We start from the raw sequence: 19219 nt of genomic DNA, 5'->3' as shown, positions 1-19219 counted from the left end.
ATGGCTATTTATAGTCACCACTTCTTCACAACATTCAAGAAACCTTAGCTGTTGCACAAAATGTTACTATTATGGTAACTTTGTTTAATTTTGTTATCATTGGTAGCTATCATCGTATCACCAGTGAAATCCTACACTCTCTCCTGCGACAACTGCCCCTGCCTAATCAATTTCTTTACAGGTTTGGGTTAAAAAATAAACTTTAGCTCTGGCTTGTAAATTTTAATGAGCAAGGAGAAAACTGTTTTAAAGTGATTTGAAAGGCTGTCAATAATGCACCGAAGAACTAGGTTTTGCTGTATCATAATAATTTGACTTAATTCATCCAAAAGGTCGCATGCACTGCACAAAGATAAGCATGTGTGGGACTATGCCCACATTGGCCAACTGTTATTTTTTGTAATTTCAATACATGCAAGGGCATTTAAAAGCATTCTCTTTAAAGATCTTTTGTAGTGGACCATTTTTTCATAATACAGTGTATTCTTCTCAAATATAAGAGACTGATTATTTCCATCTTTCCTGCCAACTTCCACTTAAAGGGATGGTCCATGCTGAAAATATTTATATCTTAATACTTAGAGTAGAATTTACTGAGCAAAATGCCAAAAATTTCATCAAAATTGAATAACAAATAATAAAGTTATTGAAGTTTAAAGTTAGGCAATATTTTGTGAAAACAGTCGTCATGAATCTTCATTAGGTGGGCTCATGATGTCACATCCCCACTTTCCGTTTTCTTATGTTATTACATAAAATCATAATTTTTTCATTATTTCATACTTGTATGAATAATATGTCCCCCTTATAATGAAATAAGTTGCAGCAATAAATATCTAATGCACTAAATCAGTTGTTAATCTGATCCTTCTAGTTCTTGGAGGAAAAAAATTGAATAAACCTAATTTCATATTATAAAATACAAAAGAACAAGTGGGGATGTGACATCATCAGCCCATCTAATGCATATTCATGACGACTGTTTTCACAAAATATTGCTAAACTTTAAAATGGTCCGGACCATCCCTTTAACTGTAAGCTTATGAAATTAGGATAATGATTGGGTGTTTAAGTGAAAACAATGTGAAGAATAGAATCATCTCAAGGTTCTGGTTAAGTTAGTTTTGAGGCCCATATTTCATATGCAGATCTCCAAAAGGAGCATTTTTTGCCTCAGAAAATACCCCTTTTCAGATAGTGGTACCGTAATATCCTGAGTGGGCATAGGTTTTCAGCGAGAATCATTCGTTAACATACACATACCATAGCATGCCCCAAATCCTTTGCTTGATCAGAACATTCCAGCATCACTGTCTGCTGCAAAACAAAAGGCAACGTTTACAAGGTAGTAAACACAAACTGGCAATTTCATCAGAAATAGGTTTACCCAGTTAGAACCAGAACACTCAGCTGCAATCCGTGACCAGCCTTCTAAGAGCTGCCAGAAATCAAAATCAAATTCAAACCGAGACTGATCTCAAGTTGTGCGATTAAGAGACAGGAACTGAGATGAACTTCTACTTGAGTTTGATTGCATCCAACACAACTCTGTAAAAGATGGTCTCCTAGTATGAACTAGTTTGGAGGTAAAGCTCTCTCTCCTTGAAGACAACCCCTGTTATCACAGCATGTAGAGAAGTGCCTTCAGGGGTGGGTTTACATACTGGCCATGGAGTTTCCAGTCCAAACCGGAAAAATCCGCTTCCTCTAGGATCTCCTTCTCCTTGGTGTCAGTCTTTTCTACGACATCGTCTTTCCTGAATGGAACATACAAATGAAGAAAACATTAGTAAATATATTACACTTCTATATTTAGAAAGAGAGAAGCTAAGATGTATGTTTGCATTGGGTAGCTTAAAAATGTTTTAACCATTGTCTTTTAGTGGCTAAGCTAAGCCAATGGTGGGATTTCACATTCCTTCCCTGATCCCAATTTTTTTTTTCTCAATGGAGAAATAAGGGGTTTTGGAGGCAAAGAAACTGGCCTGCATGCCTGTTGAAAGGTGCTGCCAAACATGGCTGAACATTGTGCCTTTCTTACCATATCAGGGAAACATGAAAAACACATACACAACCTCCAGTACAAGATTCACATTCAGCTCATATAAGTTTCAAATATTCAAACTACTTATCAACAAACCAGGGAGTTTGAGACTGTACACTACTTGATGGCTACTTACGTAAACTCTCTGTAGTAAAGCCTCTCAAGAAGTGCACAGAAGGTGGAAAAGAATCGAGAGTTGAATACTGCATCGCCCTCCGCACCAAGGTAACCTAGAGCGACCTCTACCTTGTCAGGTTGGATGGTGTCTACAAGAGCATCGAGTACTGCCTTCTCGAGTTCCTGCACAAGAACATAAAAGATAGAGAGTACCATTATAGAGTTGTTTTCCATCCCTGAATGCTATTAAAGCAAACAAGAACATGTTTTTCAGCACACTGATGGACCATTGATGGAATGACGTCTGCCTGGAAAGAGTCGAGGTGTATGACACACAAAGCTTCCTTCATGTAGATTATCTTATGGAAGAATATGGAGTAGCAAGATATGCAATCATGAAGCAAATGGTCAAGTGTAATTGGAGAGACACCTACCTTAGCACTTGTATTGGGTAAAAACATAGTAGTCATTAAATCAACAGGACACTCTTTATAAGAATGCAAGCATGTAAACATTTGTAATTATCAAGGAGACTAACTGCTTTGAGTCCATTCGAGGGGATAGTATGACAATTAAGGTCATACTAAACACAAATCAGAAATCAAATTAGCTTTAAAGGTAAAATGAACGTAGTTGCAGTAAACACTGATTACACTACATCATCGAGGAACTAAATCTGGTACAGTTACATAAACTGAACTTTGTGAAATCTTGAAATCTACGCTGAAAAATGTTCACACTGAAGATCACCAACGCAGATAAGCGCACGTGGGACAGTTAATTGTTATTGCTCTCAATGTCGGCCCGAAGCTTGACTCGAATCCCGTGCTTATTTGCAAATTTCTCAGCAATTACACAATTTCTTGCAGAATCCTTTGGCACATATTTTTTAGTTATACAAACAGACACTTTACTTTGGTGGTCATTTCATTGGATTCTGTACGAACTCATTTTGAAATCGTTACCACAACTGGAATTTATCTTTAAATTGAGGACCACAATATCATAACATAGAACCAACATGCTTTGAGATCAGGATTTAAGATTTGAAATAAAGAAATGAACAAAATCATTTACAAACCACAACAAAAGTTTTATTTAATTTTAATTCTGTAACTTTTATAACACAATGATGATATAACCCTTTTTCAGTTTCAACATCATTCAAGGAGCACATATCCCTTTTCTGATATGTTTTAAATGAATTATCAGTTTAAAAATTGTTGCCAAATCATTAAACACAAAAAAATATCAGACAGTGAATGACCTTCATGAGCCAGAGAGATACAGGTTTGGGTATTCAAAATACAAAGTTGCAACAGTGAATCATAAACAAAAAATCATACCTTTCGATTTATTTTCCCATCATTGTCTTTATCGACCTTCACGAATGCTTTCTTATATAGCGCCCTCCTGCGTTGACTAATGATGCAGTGCCTACGAAGGTAGTCTACAGGAGACATTTCAGCCAAATCACCCACGTCCATTGGAAGTTCAAACCTGGCTGCTCGTCTAGAAAGGGCAATACGGCCCCTCAACCAGTCACTCTGCTTTAGCATCTGCATGGATAAAACAAATCACACAACAGTTTTTAACATTGACACAATAAAATCTAATCAAAAGCCAAGTAAAGAACAAGTGAATAAAGACAGAAAAATCAAGCATGCACAACACTGAAAATTTCAACAAAATCAAACATGAAAAAAGAAAGATTAACATGTATAAATAAAAAATCATAAAACAGTTATATATAGACATCACAGACAATATCCTAAAAATTGAACTGATGATGCCACACAGACTATTTCATCTGTAATTCAGAATATGACATATGAACAATTTAATTGTTTTTTTCCTTCTATAAATGCAAAAAAACCCATTGATTGTCATGAATACTACATTATGAAACACATATCAAATTAAAATACAACATTTATTCTATTCTATTCACCTGGATTGGGAATGGGTGGGAGCATTTTGCCTTTCAGCATATTATGCCCAGTTACTCAGCTCAGTGCATCTTGATCCAGTGTCCTAAAATTTCTTGTGTTACTTTAAGTGTAACAATTATTTTTATCAGCAGCTGATGTTTTTTTTTTTTTCCTACTGCATGTTTTCTGATGAATAAAACGGTAATACCAAAAAAATACTGATAGTGATATTTTTTTCCACTCACCCGGTTGGTTGGTTCCAGTAGACTAGCCAAATCTGGGCGTGGCTGTTCGTTTTCATCATCGAGGTTGCCACCCTTCCGCTTCGCTCTCATCTGGAGGTCAAGTAATTGCTGAAAAATGGAAAAACTTCAAATTTATTTTAGGGAACTTAAAAGGTAAAATATAATTTGAGATGGTTAGAATTCGAATACATCAAATCACCGGCATCTTGAACGTTATGCTACCTATTAGAATTTAGTAAATACATTTGGATGAAGGGTTGTTGTCAATAACTCAAAAAGCTTGGCTGGGCCTTTTCAAACATGAAAAATGCAAGCATATATTGGACTTCAAATAAGTTTATTTATAAATTACAAGAAAATGTAATACCCACAACTACTCTTCGGGTCAGACCAATCAATTATTTTTAAAAGCTTAATTTATTGGTCAGATGACAAAATTGAAATAATAGATGGTTGGAAGAACAATGCATTCACATTCTATTTGTGGCCTGCACTAATGGAAAAGAAATAGACAAAGAATTTGATAGAAATCTATAGGATCAAGGTTAAGAAGAAGTGCTTTGTGTTTCAGATGCTTTGTGAGAATTGAATGGATAGACTGTATTGTACTTGCAATGTTACCAACTAGTGAGTATTTCTATCTTCTTTCATTACAAAACTATCACGGAAAGCATATACATGTACTGAACATATCACTACACAAAGGTTTGTTATGACTCTTCATGTGTAAAATATCATAGCGCTTTTTTTAATGGCACACAACAAGCAAAGCATTGTAAAGAATGATAAAATAATGGTGAGTGGTGCATGACAAATGGCTAATAATGAACCATGAATGAATAATTACTGAATATATAGTGATTTACCAGTAAGTGCACCTATGATTTTGTGTATAGTTGTACTGGGCAACAAGACCTCTCATATAAAAAGAGAGTTCAGCAGAAAAAAAAACATAGCTTCCACAAAAATAAGCCTGATATGAAAAGCCTTTCCTTGACATGTTCATTCGTTGAAATACACAGCTAGACTTTGGACAGATCCTCGACTGATTTATCTTTAAATCATTATTATTTGACAAACAGGTGATCTAACAGCAAATTACAGAAAGAAAGCCTTGATGTTCCAGTGACAAATAAGGTGAAAATGGGGGTTAATCCCAGTTAAAAGCAGAATAATTTTTGTAGGATGCATGGGGTCTTCAGGGTCCCGTAACGCAAAGCTTAATGAAAAATCATAAAACAATTTATATATTTATATGATTACTGAAGAAATTGCATCTGAGTTCAACAAGACCAAAAAATTGCATACTATACTCCTGACTAGTTAAATATATCGAGTTGCATTTTATGGCAAGGCAAGGCATGAGTCCGTGATAAGTAAAAGCGTTATCCAAATAAAGATTTCATGAAGCTCTTGGGTCTCTATATCCTTGTTTAATATGCGGGTCAAATATTTCATGTTTTTTTAAAATCAAGTTGCAATTTGAACAATAAAATTTAGATTAAAAAGAATTGAATAGAATAGCCAAAATCAATTAAAAACAAAAACCAGAATAAAATGTGTATGTGCAGTACTATCTATAAAGCAAAAAAAAAAACCAACAATGATAAATGTGCAGGCACTATGCTGGAGTGTTAAAATGGTTATGATGGAGGGTGAAATGGAAGTTTTTTTGCATGTATTAGTAAATAACTGTATAAACTTAAATCATGCATACATACTTTTATAGACTGTTGATTCATCCACAAAGAGGGACAGATTTCAGAAAGAAAATAGACAGCAGGAATAGAATGTTAAACATCGGAAATAAAAAGATTTCATACAGAATAGACATTTCAAGCAGAGATGTTAGGTCATTACCATATGATCAATCATGCTTTTACAATCATGCAAATAATATTGATTTTTTTTAGATCATACAATTACATGTACCATGGCAAGGTCTTAGAAAATATTGCACAAGATTCTCTAAAATGTAAACTACATGTATTACTGATAATTATGCCATGAAGAGCTTAAACAATCCAGATTAGATTTTACACAAAATTTTGAAGGGAAAAACTAATAAAGATGCAATAAATCTTCCAATCAACACTGCACATTCATACTTCCATCCTCATATAACACATAGACAATAACTGTCTATATTAGGCCTAGTCTATATGCATGTACAGGATTGTACATCTCCCTTTTATTGAGCTATTTAACCTTATCTAGGCCGGGGGGGGGGGGCCTCATAGGCCCCCCTCAACGATCCGCGCAATATTTTCGCGGTTTGAAATTTTTTACCGCACCGCTCGCTGAATTTTTACTTTCAAGTCTTGCGCAACTTTTGAGACCAATTTTGCGTCACCCGGGTACGTGGTTCCGAAATTACACAATATTATGTAAGTGCATGTCAAACCAAAAATTTCTCAAAAAACATGATTTTGTGTACAAAGTCAATGCAAATTGTATTTTCCACCAAAAATCATAAATGTATGATTATTTATAGTTTTGCTGGTCTAAAAGTATTTATTTTATGATTTCGGAAGAGTCCTCAACAAATTTCATTGAAAAAACAATGAAAAACAAAAGGTAAAAAAACAAGGAAATACATAAGAAATTGCAAAAACCAATATAATACTTAAGAAATGATTTAATATCGCAATTTTGTTCTTGTCCACTTGCTAAGAACACCACAAAGAGTTTCTATATCAAAAGTTAGAACATTTAGAGCTTTATTAAAGGAGTTATAGGAAAAAGTATGATTTCATATACTGATTACGCATAAATTAGCATAATCACTTAATAGCAATTTGCATAAAATAAATGACTATACAGTTTTGCAGATTATGTCCCAGACAACCTGCGTGCCAATTTTCGGCGCAATTGCGCAATCGACGGCCGAGATCCCCTGCCATATGAACTCCCAAAACACCCCGGCCTACATGTAGATAGGGTTAAAGGTCATATTTACTTTACCAGCTATTTAAAAAATAGATTGGCTTAGCCATAAACGAAAAAATAATCAAGAAATGTTAACTCTGGAAATAGCATACATGCAGAAAGTATTCAGAAGATTAAACTTCAGTTACATGTATGTCATGCAGATTAATTTTGAAAGTACATCATGCATATTGATTGAAGTAACTACATGTTAATAACATTCTAGATATAAGAAGGGATCTACAGAATACAACCTTAAATTTCTACTTTTCAATCTGTGATCAATCACAAACAAGTTTGTCACCAGGGACCTTTTAATGGCAGACTCTTCATCAGCCTACACCTTGCCAGAGGTTTGGTGCATTCAAAAGAATCTGAAAATACTTGGGGGTACTGCAAGAAATTCAATTGCAATCAATGAATTGCAAGACCTATGAATGATTTCGACCAAAACTTCACTTGCAATTGATTGCAAGTTTCATGCCACACATCCATATGTGAAATGAAGAGAGATGGTTATCTGAGGGTCAAAGGTTGTAGTAACTGCTCATACCTGAGGGTCCATCCCAAACATGTCAACCTTGACCTTGGTTGGTGGTGGGCCGAGCTTCTTCTTCTCTGCAACATCCTCGGTGTTGGGAGAGCTAAAACCAATGAATACAATGGACATTTGAGAAAATCTAAACACAGTTTATGATTAACTGAATACATCAAAACAGTAGAGATATACAGTGCATCCCAAAAAAATGAAACCAAGATTTATCAATGATTTATCATAACTTAATCGCAAATACAATAGACAAGTGACCTACCACTTTAAAGCTTAGAATCTCCTCTTTCATCTGAAATTACTTAGATTATTCCTCATTCACGCATGAGTGAGCAAAAACAATTTGAAGAGGAGATACCAAAAAGTCACTTGGCGGGCTGTGTCTGGGTTCAAAAAGATAACCACATTTTTAGAAAGTTCAATATCTGCTCTTTAATTTGATTCCTCACTTGCAGAAAATGGTCATGAAATAAAAAAGTTCTGCTCATTTGAAATAAAGCTTGAATTTCAATAATTTTATAAAATGGAGAGGTTTTACAGGCTAGCATTCCAATACCCCTTTCAGTAACTCGCTGGCCCGGGCCAGGCCCGGGCTAAGTCGTAAAATTTTGAGTTTATGAATGGCGCGGGCTATTTTGGTGCTGCTTTTATCAGCGCCAGGCCCGCACCAGGCGCCGACCAAAGAGTTTATGAACGGATAGCAGCACCAGGCCCCGGCCAAAATTCCTCGCACGGTCAAAGGTCACACAATTCTGGCCGTGCCTCCGCATCGCGTGTACATCAAATTTACCGCGCGAATATTCAGCGAATACGGAGCACTTCCGCTCTGTATATGGCGTGTTCAGTTACCATGACAGTTTGCCCTTACGTGCCCGAGTTTTTGAATGGGTGATCGTAAAAGTGGCGCGGCTCTGCTATAGTTACTGAAAGCAATTTTTATTGCTTGGTGCGGACTAATTTAGCGCGGGCCTGGTGCGGACCAAAAATTCAAGAGTTACTGAAAGCGGTCCGAGTCACCCGACACTCTGTTAAGTTGACAATTAGCCATGCAGTAAGTCTTTTGTTAACCGTGCAATAGCTTTTGTGGGAAACCGGTGAAAACACATTTATTTAATAAAATTATGGGAATACAAGCATTGTTTCGAGGGAACAGAACTTTTTTACTTCTTGACCATTTTCTGTGATTAAGGTATCAAATAAAAGAGCAGATATTGAAGTTTATAGTAAAGTGATTTTCTTTTTTAAATTCAGATACCCCCGCCAAATGAGTTTTTGGTATCCTTTCTTCAAATTGTTTTTGCTCACACATGCAAGAATGAGGAATAATAATAATAAGCTATTTCAGATGAAAGTTATATAAATAAGTTATTTCAGATGAAAAAGGGGATTCTAAGCTTTACAATGGTAGGTCACTTGTCTATTATATTTGTGATTAAGTTATGATAAATCATCGATAAATCTCTGTTTCATTTTTTGTGGGACGCACTGTATATAATAAAACTACATGTTACCATTATAAAGAAATAAGAACACTTACAACTGTAAAATGTCATCACTTAATGAAAGCATTGATATACGAAGACGCTAATCCACTACATGGGCTCATCAATGAATGCTTGTCTCGTCCTTCCTTTCTACAATACTGCTGGTGTACTTTTATCAAAGCTCAAAAGTTATTCATACTTACACCTTATAAGCACAGCTGCCAACCTGAACAAGAGCATTTCAGTATTTTGGCGAGTAAATCAGTATTTTCAAAGAAATACAATATGACAACACATAAAACTGAAAGTTTGGAAATCTGTATTTTGCATGAAACTATTCAGTATTCTTTTCATTTTTTTTTGCAATAATTACCGAAAATCAGGGCCCTGTCTTACAAAGAGTTGTAATTGATCCAATGAATCAACTCTGGAAAGCCAGCATATAAAATGGATGTTTGCTCAAAAATATTTCTAGATATGAATATATATCCAAAAATTCATTGATTTCTTGACAATTTGGTGTGTTTTCCTTTGTTTACAAAGGACATTTTGCAAATTTCCTGTAGAAAAAATTATGACACTGATGGATTTTCATAGAGTTAGGACTGATTGGATCAATCGTAACTCTTTGTAAGATGGGGCCCAGTACTAGTTTGCAGCACTAAGACTTACCCATCATCTGTTTTCTCAGGCACCTTCTCTTCCTCCACCTTGGTGTCCTCCTTAGGAGAGGGTTTGGCAGGGGGTTCCACAGCAGGTTCAGGCTCTAGGGTAGGTAATGGAGGCGGTTCCATCTTCACTGGTGGGGTCACTTCTATCTTGGGCTCAGAAGGAGACTTCTTCAGAGATGGTTTGAGAGGCACAGGTGCGGGTAGTTCCACTGGCGGACTCTGCAATAGTAGATGGTAGGTATATATAAATGTGTGAAATTATACATGCACAGCAGCTTTGGCAACTCTTTTTCTTTTAAATATTTTGTGAAAGAAATGGATGAAGAGAACAATAGTAGGCATAACTTAAATCAAAGTTCCCCAGAGCTATCTACCCTTTGGAAAAAATTGATGTTCTGGGGAGCCTACCATTGTTCTCTTCATCCATTTTTTTCATAATACAGCCTACAATGGTTAGTGTCATCATTTGGGACTACATAAATTTCTTTAAACTTATGGGAAATTTGACTCAGAAAATCTTATGATACACCAGAATGCTGTAAGGACCAGGAGGGAGTGCCAAGTTGCCCATATCTACATTAATTTTCCAAAATAAATCATAATCAAGGAGGGAAACATAAACAACTTTTGATACATACTTGGTCCAATATTTAGCAAAACACACATTGAACATGGTGTTAAAATTACCAATAAGGAAAATGAAGTTTGTTTTTCTCTTAGTCTTACCTTGGACACAATCTGAATGGGCTTTTTCTCCTTCTTCACAACTATCTTCTCTTTGGGTGGATCCTTGGGTGGCTCTTCTATCCTTACCTCTTTCTTGACCTTTGGCAAGGGCGGGACAGGAGGCTTTGGTTTATGGACACACTCTCTGGGGGGTTTTATAGATAGTTCAACTGTTGGTGGAGGTGGGGTAGGGGATTTGGGGGGTGGAGAGGGGCTCTTTGGGGGTGGTGGTGTGGGGGACTTGGTTGGCGGTGGGGGCGATGGCTTTTCTTGTGGCAGCGGTGGGATTGGGGAAGGAGGAGGGCTGGGTATGGGTGATGGGGGTTTTTCTATCACAGGTGGCTCTAGTTCAGAATTCCTTCTTGATCCTGAAGGAGTTGGTGTCTGGAATAAGGGAACAGAGTTAAAAATTATATCTACATCAAACAAAATTTTAAATTTACTACTCAATACAAATATTTCGTAAAGCGAATGGAAGAATTTTTTCAAAGCTTCATTTCCATTCTATATCGTCTAATATGCACTACAAAAAGTATGGACATCTGATTTAGGTCAAAGTAACATGTGCAATTTTAAAGGGTTAACAAGAAAAATTCAGAGGATATTCTGTGTCAATAATTAGATGATATTCATAAACAGTGGCTTTAAAATACCAAGACTAAAGTGATAATTTTTCATTTCATCATAATCTGACAATATTTACACTGTATTTTCTCATTTAAAGTATTTCCTTCTGAATTTGAATTTGTTGAAACTCACTGGAGCTGGTATTTCCGGACTCCAGGCTTCCATCGCCTCTGATGGAGGCTCCAGCTTAGGTTCTACTTCCACTTTGGCTGGGGGAGGGGGTGGACTGGGTGCTTCCTCAACTGGCTCTGCTATATCTAAAGAAATATTTAAAATATCAAATGTCAAGGAAAATCAATTCATACGAGAGCATATCAGACATGTAGGACAGAGTATCTTCATTATACTTGCATATCACACTCCTACAATTCAGGGGGAAAAACAAAGAAAAACAAAAGGTTGAAAAACAAAGAAATACATAAGAAATACATAAAACAATAAAATACATAAGAAATTGATTTTCAAATGATAATTTTTTTATTGTGATTGTTGAGAATGCTACAAAGAATATTTTTACCAAAAATTATCATTCTAGGAGCTTTACTTAGTGAATTAGAGCAAAAAGTATGATTTATGCATAAATTAGCATAATTAATTCATATAAAATAAAATTTCATTATTTTGGAAAATTTTACCATACAGCCTTGTAGATTACATCGCACACTACCAGCGTGCAAATTTTTGCGGTGCTCGCGCGATCGGCAGCCGAGATCTCAGGGGGGTTGATTCAACCCCCCCTGGCCACAGAACATCCAAAAATGCCAAGCCTAGTTAGGGTTACAGTAACTACCAGTCAATTACTTTGATAAAAATATGAATGGTAAAGTACCAACACAAACAGTAATAAGAAATCATGCAGAAAAGACAAACAAATTGAAGGTGGAAATATTCAAAATAACATGAGACTGTGAACATAGTGGGTATCTATTGATTGTATTGAGGTTATGACAGCAGCTTAGAGGATTTTGCATATCCATTGGTATTTGGGAATACCATAAAGGAGATGGGGTTCAAGAAAGAATGTAAGAGATGAGGATGTAAAGAGAGATATCATTGAGATAGCTATCAAGAGGAGAGAAAAAAAATAAAGGTACAACTAGATAGAGAAACATTCATTATTAGGTTTTATCTGTAGATTACATTTAATATATTCATGTTTGCAACGGACTGTACTGTAAGTTGATACAAGTGAATTTACAAACAAAGAAAGGAATATAACTAACATCCAAGCATAATAATGACAAATATAAAAATAGAGAGGGAGAGAGACAGAGATGACAAATTGGTAGACCAACAGAGAGGAGTGAAAAAAATAACCTTACCATCTTCTTCAATGTTGATGTCCTCCTCCAAGAAATCATCTTCTACTTCCTCCAACACCTCTTCTTCCTCATCACCTACTACCGGTTGAGATGGTGACTCTTCCTGGAAGGCCCGTCTCCTTCTGGAAGGTGGAGGAGATGGGGTGCGGTCTCGTAGATGGAGGGGAATTTGGGAAACAAAGTTTGTGTAGTATGGTACCCTCCCTCTTCGAACCTATTGCAGAAAGATTTGAAAAACAATGGTGTAATAGCACAAATAACACTACACCTATCGCATCTATTTTCCTTGGAAAAAAAATACACCTTTCCTTTATTAAGGTGTTTTCTGGGAAGTGGGAGCACTATGAAATTATTACCGGTATGTAGAATAAAAGTCTACATGTAAGATTCATCCTTATATCACACATTCTCTTCTGATATTAGACATGAAACTTTGGGGGCAGGGATAATAGGTAGTTTTCTACACAGTGCTTGTATTGAAATTGTAATCTAAGAGTACACCTTATAAAACTAAATGAGAAACACTTTCCCTGAACATTTCTTTATCATTCCAACACTCCCATAGACCCATACAGTACATAAAATGATTGGTCAAGAGCCCTTAATCACTTGAATTACATGTAGCAAACTAGTTAGCAGAAGCTTAAAATCGCTGTGTCCTGTGTGATGCTTATACTTGAAAATAAGTTTAAAATTGCTGTGTGACGTTTATACTTGAAAATAATTTTGAAATTGCTGTGTGAAATTTATACTAGTACTTGAAAATAAGCTTAAAATCGCTGTGTGATGTTTATGCTAGAAAATCATTATTTGATTTGATGGCATACTTACATTATTATGCCTGGGAAGACTTGACACCTCTCGTTTCTGTAAAAAAAATTGAACAATGAATGAAAAACAACTGCTGATAAATCCATTCCATAACCGATTATTTCATTCTTTCTTCTTGTCTTCCGAATGATTCTATCTACATCACATTCCTAGCTATGATCTACAAGAATCTAATCTTTTCTCTTTCTCTCCTATGACATGCTAAGCAATTAAACTATTTCACTGTACATGAAGTTTGGTACCCTGACTTCAGTATTTTGAAAGCTAATTAAGGCTAAACTGATGTCCACATTACATTCACTAATCAGTAAGCAACATATGCATGAAAGTGTATTGTCACCATTCTCACAAAGTTTTTCAAGAAGTCAAAATCTAGATATTGATTTTTTTTAATACTTGAACAAGCTTGTGACATTTCTTTAAACACAAAATTGTAAAACCTTCCATGGTCTCACTTGATTCTTCAGACATTGTGTTATCATGATATCAGAATTGAACTCATTCCCATTGTTTTCACTGCCATAAAACACTTCATAGGAAAACTTTAAATGCATTACTGGTGGTTCATGTAAATGACAACAATATGCATGTTTGATAACTAAAAAACATTTTTAAAGAAAACACACTTATGCAGACACACTAAATGAATGACTTCCATGTTTGCCCCTTCAAAAACTTAAGAAGGATCCACTAATGGACACAACTTACATGTTTTATACTTCGAAACATTTTGACAGCGTAAAAACCGTTTAGCCTCTCTGTGAACAACCACAGCCAAGTGAAGTTTACCAAGCACAACTACGCTTTTAGTACATCCTGGCTTATTCTAAAATCACACTGCACTGGCTCTCGTACATGTAAAGGTCTTATACACCCATTGTTTCTTCCAGTACTTTAAAACAAAGAACTCTTTAGTACATGCCACACAATGAATCAAAGATAGAGTACATGTACAAAAGAGACAGGTTTGTTACAATCACCTTAACCATGTCATTTGATTTTGCGCTTGTTTGCACATTGCATTAACCATGAATTTACAGTTTCTGCAAGATGAGCCATCATCTGACTGTGTAACTAAAACTGTAGTACAAGGTGAAAAACAGGACTGTTTGTTGTTCTCTGGAAAGAAGATATATTCTCTTGGTTAACTTTGGATTTTAATTTTTTTTAAAGAGAATCTCCAAATTTTGAAGAACATATCAAATCCATTTGAGAGAATACTTTTATTTTTTAAATTGTTTAACGAGTTTTCAAATGTAGATAAAATTGTATGATTTTATATTCATAAATTAGAATTGTATTGGATTGTATTCTCTGTTTTTCTAACTGATTATATGATGTATGAAAAAGAGTCCATTCAATTTTACTTGAATTAAATGAAGTAGGTCTGGAATAAAGGAGCACACATCATGAGATGATATAAAAAGCCATTGTTTCTTCTCAATATCAGCAAGATGTACTTAACATGTAGCCTACATACATGGAGCCATTAGTTTACTCTGCTTATAAATGTTTTGAGCGATGCAGACATTTGCACAGATTGTTAGAATTAACAGAGTTTTTGTTTTAAGAAAAATGTTTATATCCACATTTTCATAGTAATTTTTAACTTTGGTTATCAAAATGTGAAGTGTATTACCGGTGCTCAATGCAACTCAAACCAATAACACTTTCTAACATAATTATTCTGGAATTATACTTTGTTGACTTACAGTTGTAGGTGCTGTCTTGGGCCTTGTCCAGTTGTATCGCCTATCATGGTGAGATGGTAAGTGAGCTGCCAGCAGCCCTGTCGATGATGTCGGCCTGTTTGAACTACTTGACGTTGGTCGACATGTAACTGGACAGAAGGCGCATGAATGCTGGACTTCTTCTCCTGTCACTTTTTCATATTGTCTAATAATCTGCTGTTGGGTGTGGTGAAAACGTTCAACTTGTGTCACGCTTTTATTTTGAGCTGCAGAAGGTCTATGATGCCGCAGCAACACTGCAGATGCACTCTTTGGCCGTCTCGCTAACGCTTGGATGGTCTCGGGTGAAAAGTTATAACAGCCCACTTTCTCGTTCTTGAAGTTCTCAGTAGAACGAGCACTACGGGGTCGTGACGAAAGTCTGTGTTTGATTGTGGGGGCGCCGCCGTGGACACGCCCATAAGTTGCACTCTTGACCCGCCGATGCTGGTGCTGGGCAGGCGTGGTGGGGCGTAGCTCCCGGTGGTTGCTGCCATTTTCCAGGTATCTATGGTGGGCAGAGTCTGTTGCTGAATGTGGCCGGCAAAATTCCTTTTCCTTGAAGTTGCGGTAGCCAGTGGCTAGCCAGGGAAGGGATGGATCGAGCATTGTGGGAATGGCCAGAGGTCAGTGCAAGGTCATCATTGATAATAAAAAGTGAAACCTCCAGACATTGTTCGAGGAACCACAAAGCCTTCAAGTATCCGTTATGAAATTTGAAGATTACACATCTGTAAATAAAAGGAATTATTGGAAATTAAAACAAAATAGACACAACATAATTTCCCCTTTTCTTTTGAAAGCCATTTAAACAGGCCCACATACATCCTTATCAGAATATGAGAGATTGGTTATATCCCGGAGCTATATATAAATGAGGAATACATGTAGGCCTTATCCTTTTTAATGTGACTAAGATATGATTAAGATGTATTTTGTAGATGACACATACATGTACATGTACCTGATATTTGATTTGTTGAAAAGCAGAGAAACATAGTATCCTCCCTCATAATTGACTCTTTATGTCCCTTTTTCGTGGTGGATCCGGGGGGGGGGTGACAGTCAGCCACACATTAAATTTTGTACCAAAAAAATTTGACAAGAAAAAAAGTCATCAATTTCAAAAGAGGGGGCACACATTGGTTTCAATTGCATTTTTACGTTACAAGTTTTAATTTTTCCTCTCAAGGGGGGGGGGGCGTGCTCTCTATGCCCCCCCCCCCAGGATCCGCGCCTGTCTAGTTTGTTAGGGTAAACCTCACCTTTAAGTAAAAGCTAACTTGAAATGTATTCATAAAAATTGTGTGACTTAGCAGTAAGTTGATGTCAGTAGAGGCGCACAGCCAATATGGGAGACTATGTGGGAGACAATCTCCCATATTTGAGACTTGCTTTGCAAAAGGACAAAAGAAACAACACCAACAAAAGTCAAAAGCATGATTTTTTCCACCTGAAATTATGTATCACTGAGGTCAGAAGACCATTTGTTTTGACTTGTGTGTGATCGACAACACAAATCTTTATCAAAACAAAAGTAGACTGTGAATTTTATAGTAGACTGTGAAAAGGGGTAATTTTTCATGAGGAATCTGCTTATCACATTTTTATTTGCCGCCAAGGTAATCCTTTTGCAGCAAATGTAAACAAAGGAAATTGGTCTCCAAAACTGGAGACTGTCTCTGAAATTGGATACCCAAATTCTTTACAAAAGTCTCTGATATTGGAGATAATCTCCCACACTGGAGACAGTCTCCAATATTGGCCGTGCGCATCTACTGTATGTACATGCAGAGGCCTACTCATGCATTAATCACATCTATATTTGAAAAACAACCTCAAGATAAATTGTTTCAAATGTGACAGCAATATCTATGGAGGTTCTGTGAACTGACTTGACATTACAATCCATGTCCCTGTATGGCATGGCATATGCCCTTGCCTTGAGTGTGCTGCAGCCATTTATCTTCAGTGGCACTATATATTCTTAAAAAAATGATATCCTATAATTTACTTAAATTTTTGGTAGGCAATCATAATTAAAGCAGGCTCCTCGAGAGTAAAAATCATTCGCTAATGTGTGCTTACTCTAAGTGAATGATTTTTACTCTCTAGACTAGGGATGTCATCGCTCATCAAATTACATTAAAAAAGAATACCTAGATCTATATCAACTTAACAGTAGATCTATAGGTAAGATTTTCAATCTATCTGGTTCATACATTTTTGTTTTGATATCTACATATAAAAGATAAATACCGTAGAGCAAATTAGGCCTACAATTAAAGTCAGGTAAGTTAATTTACACACGACTGCTAAACAAAAGCACAATAACAACAGTTAAACAGATTCTTCACGATCGACTTTAAAAGATGGCATGCCGAAAAGATCAGAGTACGAATTATTCACTATAACTACGATCGAGAGATCGTTCTCACCGCGGAAGTTACGGGCGAAGTACGTCGCATCACCTTGGACGGATCCTCGCAGCCTAGAACTTTCAAGAAATCTTGGTTGTTGGCCGTTGGCATGGATATCTATGTGCAGTTGCTTTTACAATCTCGAGTTGCAAATGTCATGTCACTGATATGCCACAGTGCAACAATGGTTGACTGTCTTACTTGCGTTTAATGTAGGCCTAATAGGTCCATGGCTTAATCCAAATAATCAATCATCTCAACAAGGACAACAAGTGACATCGTGATCCAATGGGTCAGGTGAATCACGACCAACTGCCCAAATTGTTTACTTGGAGAGGGCTATTGTTACAGCGTTGCTATGTATGTTGTATGCATACTTTGTGTGGGAGAACTCATCTGGTAGGGGTGCACCGGTGGGCGAGCCTGCGGTTTTATTACCCTTCACTTTGTCCTCTGAATCTCACGTGGGGGTAAACCGGGGGGGGGGGGGGTAAACTTGGAACTTGATAGCTCAACTTAGAAATGCATAATTTCAAATGAAATGTCTTGCTCTAATTATAAGTACGTGCATACCGTGTGACAATTAATGCGAGTGCTAAACGCGAGCCAGAATTGTTGTCATGAAAAGGGGATTTTATTAGTTTGTTGTGTAATCAATTAATATTGACACATACATAACTCGCCAATCAAAATTCGAGTGTGCAGCGCTAGCGAAAAATTTATATAGTGACATGAAAGGTTCTTCTTATTATTCAAAGTCTTCCCCTCAGTTTTATCTTTTCTTTTATTCAATCGTCTTCCTCCTCTTCTTTTCTCCTCTTTTTTCCTTTGTTTTTTTTTCTTTTTTTTTTGCTCCGCCAATGGGGGGGGGGGCTGGATCCACCTATATATGCTTGTCTCACACACTGATAGACACAGAGCACATTCATTCAAATGAATTGGATATTCTTCCAGGTCCTTTTCCTTACTTTCAATTTCTCCTATTGTTTCTCTTGACCCCGGCCCCCCCTCTCTCTCCTTCTCTGTTCTCTTTAAGTATGTAACTATCTTATTCTTAAATAATTTCGCTTCTTATTTTTCTTCGTGATTTTTGTCTACGTCTTTTCTCTATGCTCTAGGTGAACTCGGCGCTTCTATTAATTTATTTTCCTTTCATTTTACGGTCATTTTTGTTTATTATCATTTACCTCATCTACCATATTTTTTCATCATCTGGATTTCAGAGACATAACTTTAACATACAGGACTGTTTATAAAAAGGTTGTCTGGTTTTAGAAAAGTATTCATCCATTTATTTGGAGTGTCGGTATTAAAAATTGATTGAATAAACTAAAGTGATGAATTAAACGAAGGAGACAAAATGAAACAAAGCAAAAAAAAAGCCAAATAATGTTAACGACTTATGATAGCAATAATAATAATGATGATAAAACAACAATAATAATATAACTGCCATACACTACTACTACTATTACTACTACTACTACGATACTACTACTACTACGACTTCTAATTCTACTACTGCTGCAGCTGCTGATATCATGCATGTCATGGTAACAAAAATAGTTACAACAACAATAAAAAAAATGGCTT

At 36.2% G+C, this 19219-nt stretch overlaps 1 protein-coding gene across 2 annotated transcripts; it reads right to left on the bottom strand.

Moving 5' to 3' along the window:
• Positions 1-1296: 1296 nt before the first annotated feature.
• Positions 1297-17938, bottom strand: LOC121408222 (serine/arginine repetitive matrix protein 1-like). Of its 2 annotated transcripts, XM_041599613.1 has the most exons (13): positions 17645-17936; positions 15189-15937; positions 13477-13512; positions 12646-12859; positions 11456-11580; positions 10697-11080; positions 9972-10189; positions 7819-7909; positions 6059-6067; positions 4338-4445; positions 3508-3720; positions 2181-2344; positions 1297-1757 (listed from the first exon to the last, which is right to left on the bottom strand). In XM_041599613.1, exons 2-13 carry the CDS (start codon positions 15813-15815, stop codon positions 1622-1624), a joined length of 2325 nt encoding a protein of 774 aa, XP_041455547.1. In that variant the 5' UTR covers positions 15816-15937; positions 17645-17936; the 3' UTR covers positions 1297-1621. The 2 variants fall into 2 exon arrangements, with proteins under 2 accessions (XP_041455547.1, XP_041455550.1); XM_041599616.1 differs by lacking the exon at positions 6059-6067 and having other exon boundaries at positions 17645-17938.
• Between the last annotated feature and the right edge of the window lie 1281 nt (positions 17939-19219).

The sequence above is a fragment of the Lytechinus variegatus genome, chromosome 2 (genome assembly GCF_018143015.1).
Source record: "Lytechinus variegatus isolate NC3 chromosome 2, Lvar_3.0, whole genome shotgun sequence".
In the NCBI taxonomy this organism is placed as follows: Eukaryota; Metazoa; Echinodermata; class Echinoidea; order Temnopleuroida; family Toxopneustidae; genus Lytechinus; species Lytechinus variegatus.
Note: the sequence above shows the minus strand (reverse complement) of the source record. Positions and strands in the feature narration are given on the sequence as shown.

Excerpts from the sequence above, each read along its gene's own strand:
- LOC121408222 (XM_041599613.1), bottom strand. The coding sequence starts at position 15,815 with ATGCTCGATCCATCCCTTCCCTGGCTAGCCACTGGCTACCGCAACTTC. Across the intron at positions 7,910-9,971 it reads CCTGAGAAAACAGATGATGG|CTCTCCCAACACCGAGGATG; the intron begins GTAAGTCTTAGT and ends CATTGGTTTTAG. Across the intron at positions 3,721-4,337 it reads TACTGGAACCAACCAACCGG|ATGCTAAAGCAGAGTGACTG; the intron begins GTGAGTGGAAAA and ends TTATCCATGCAG.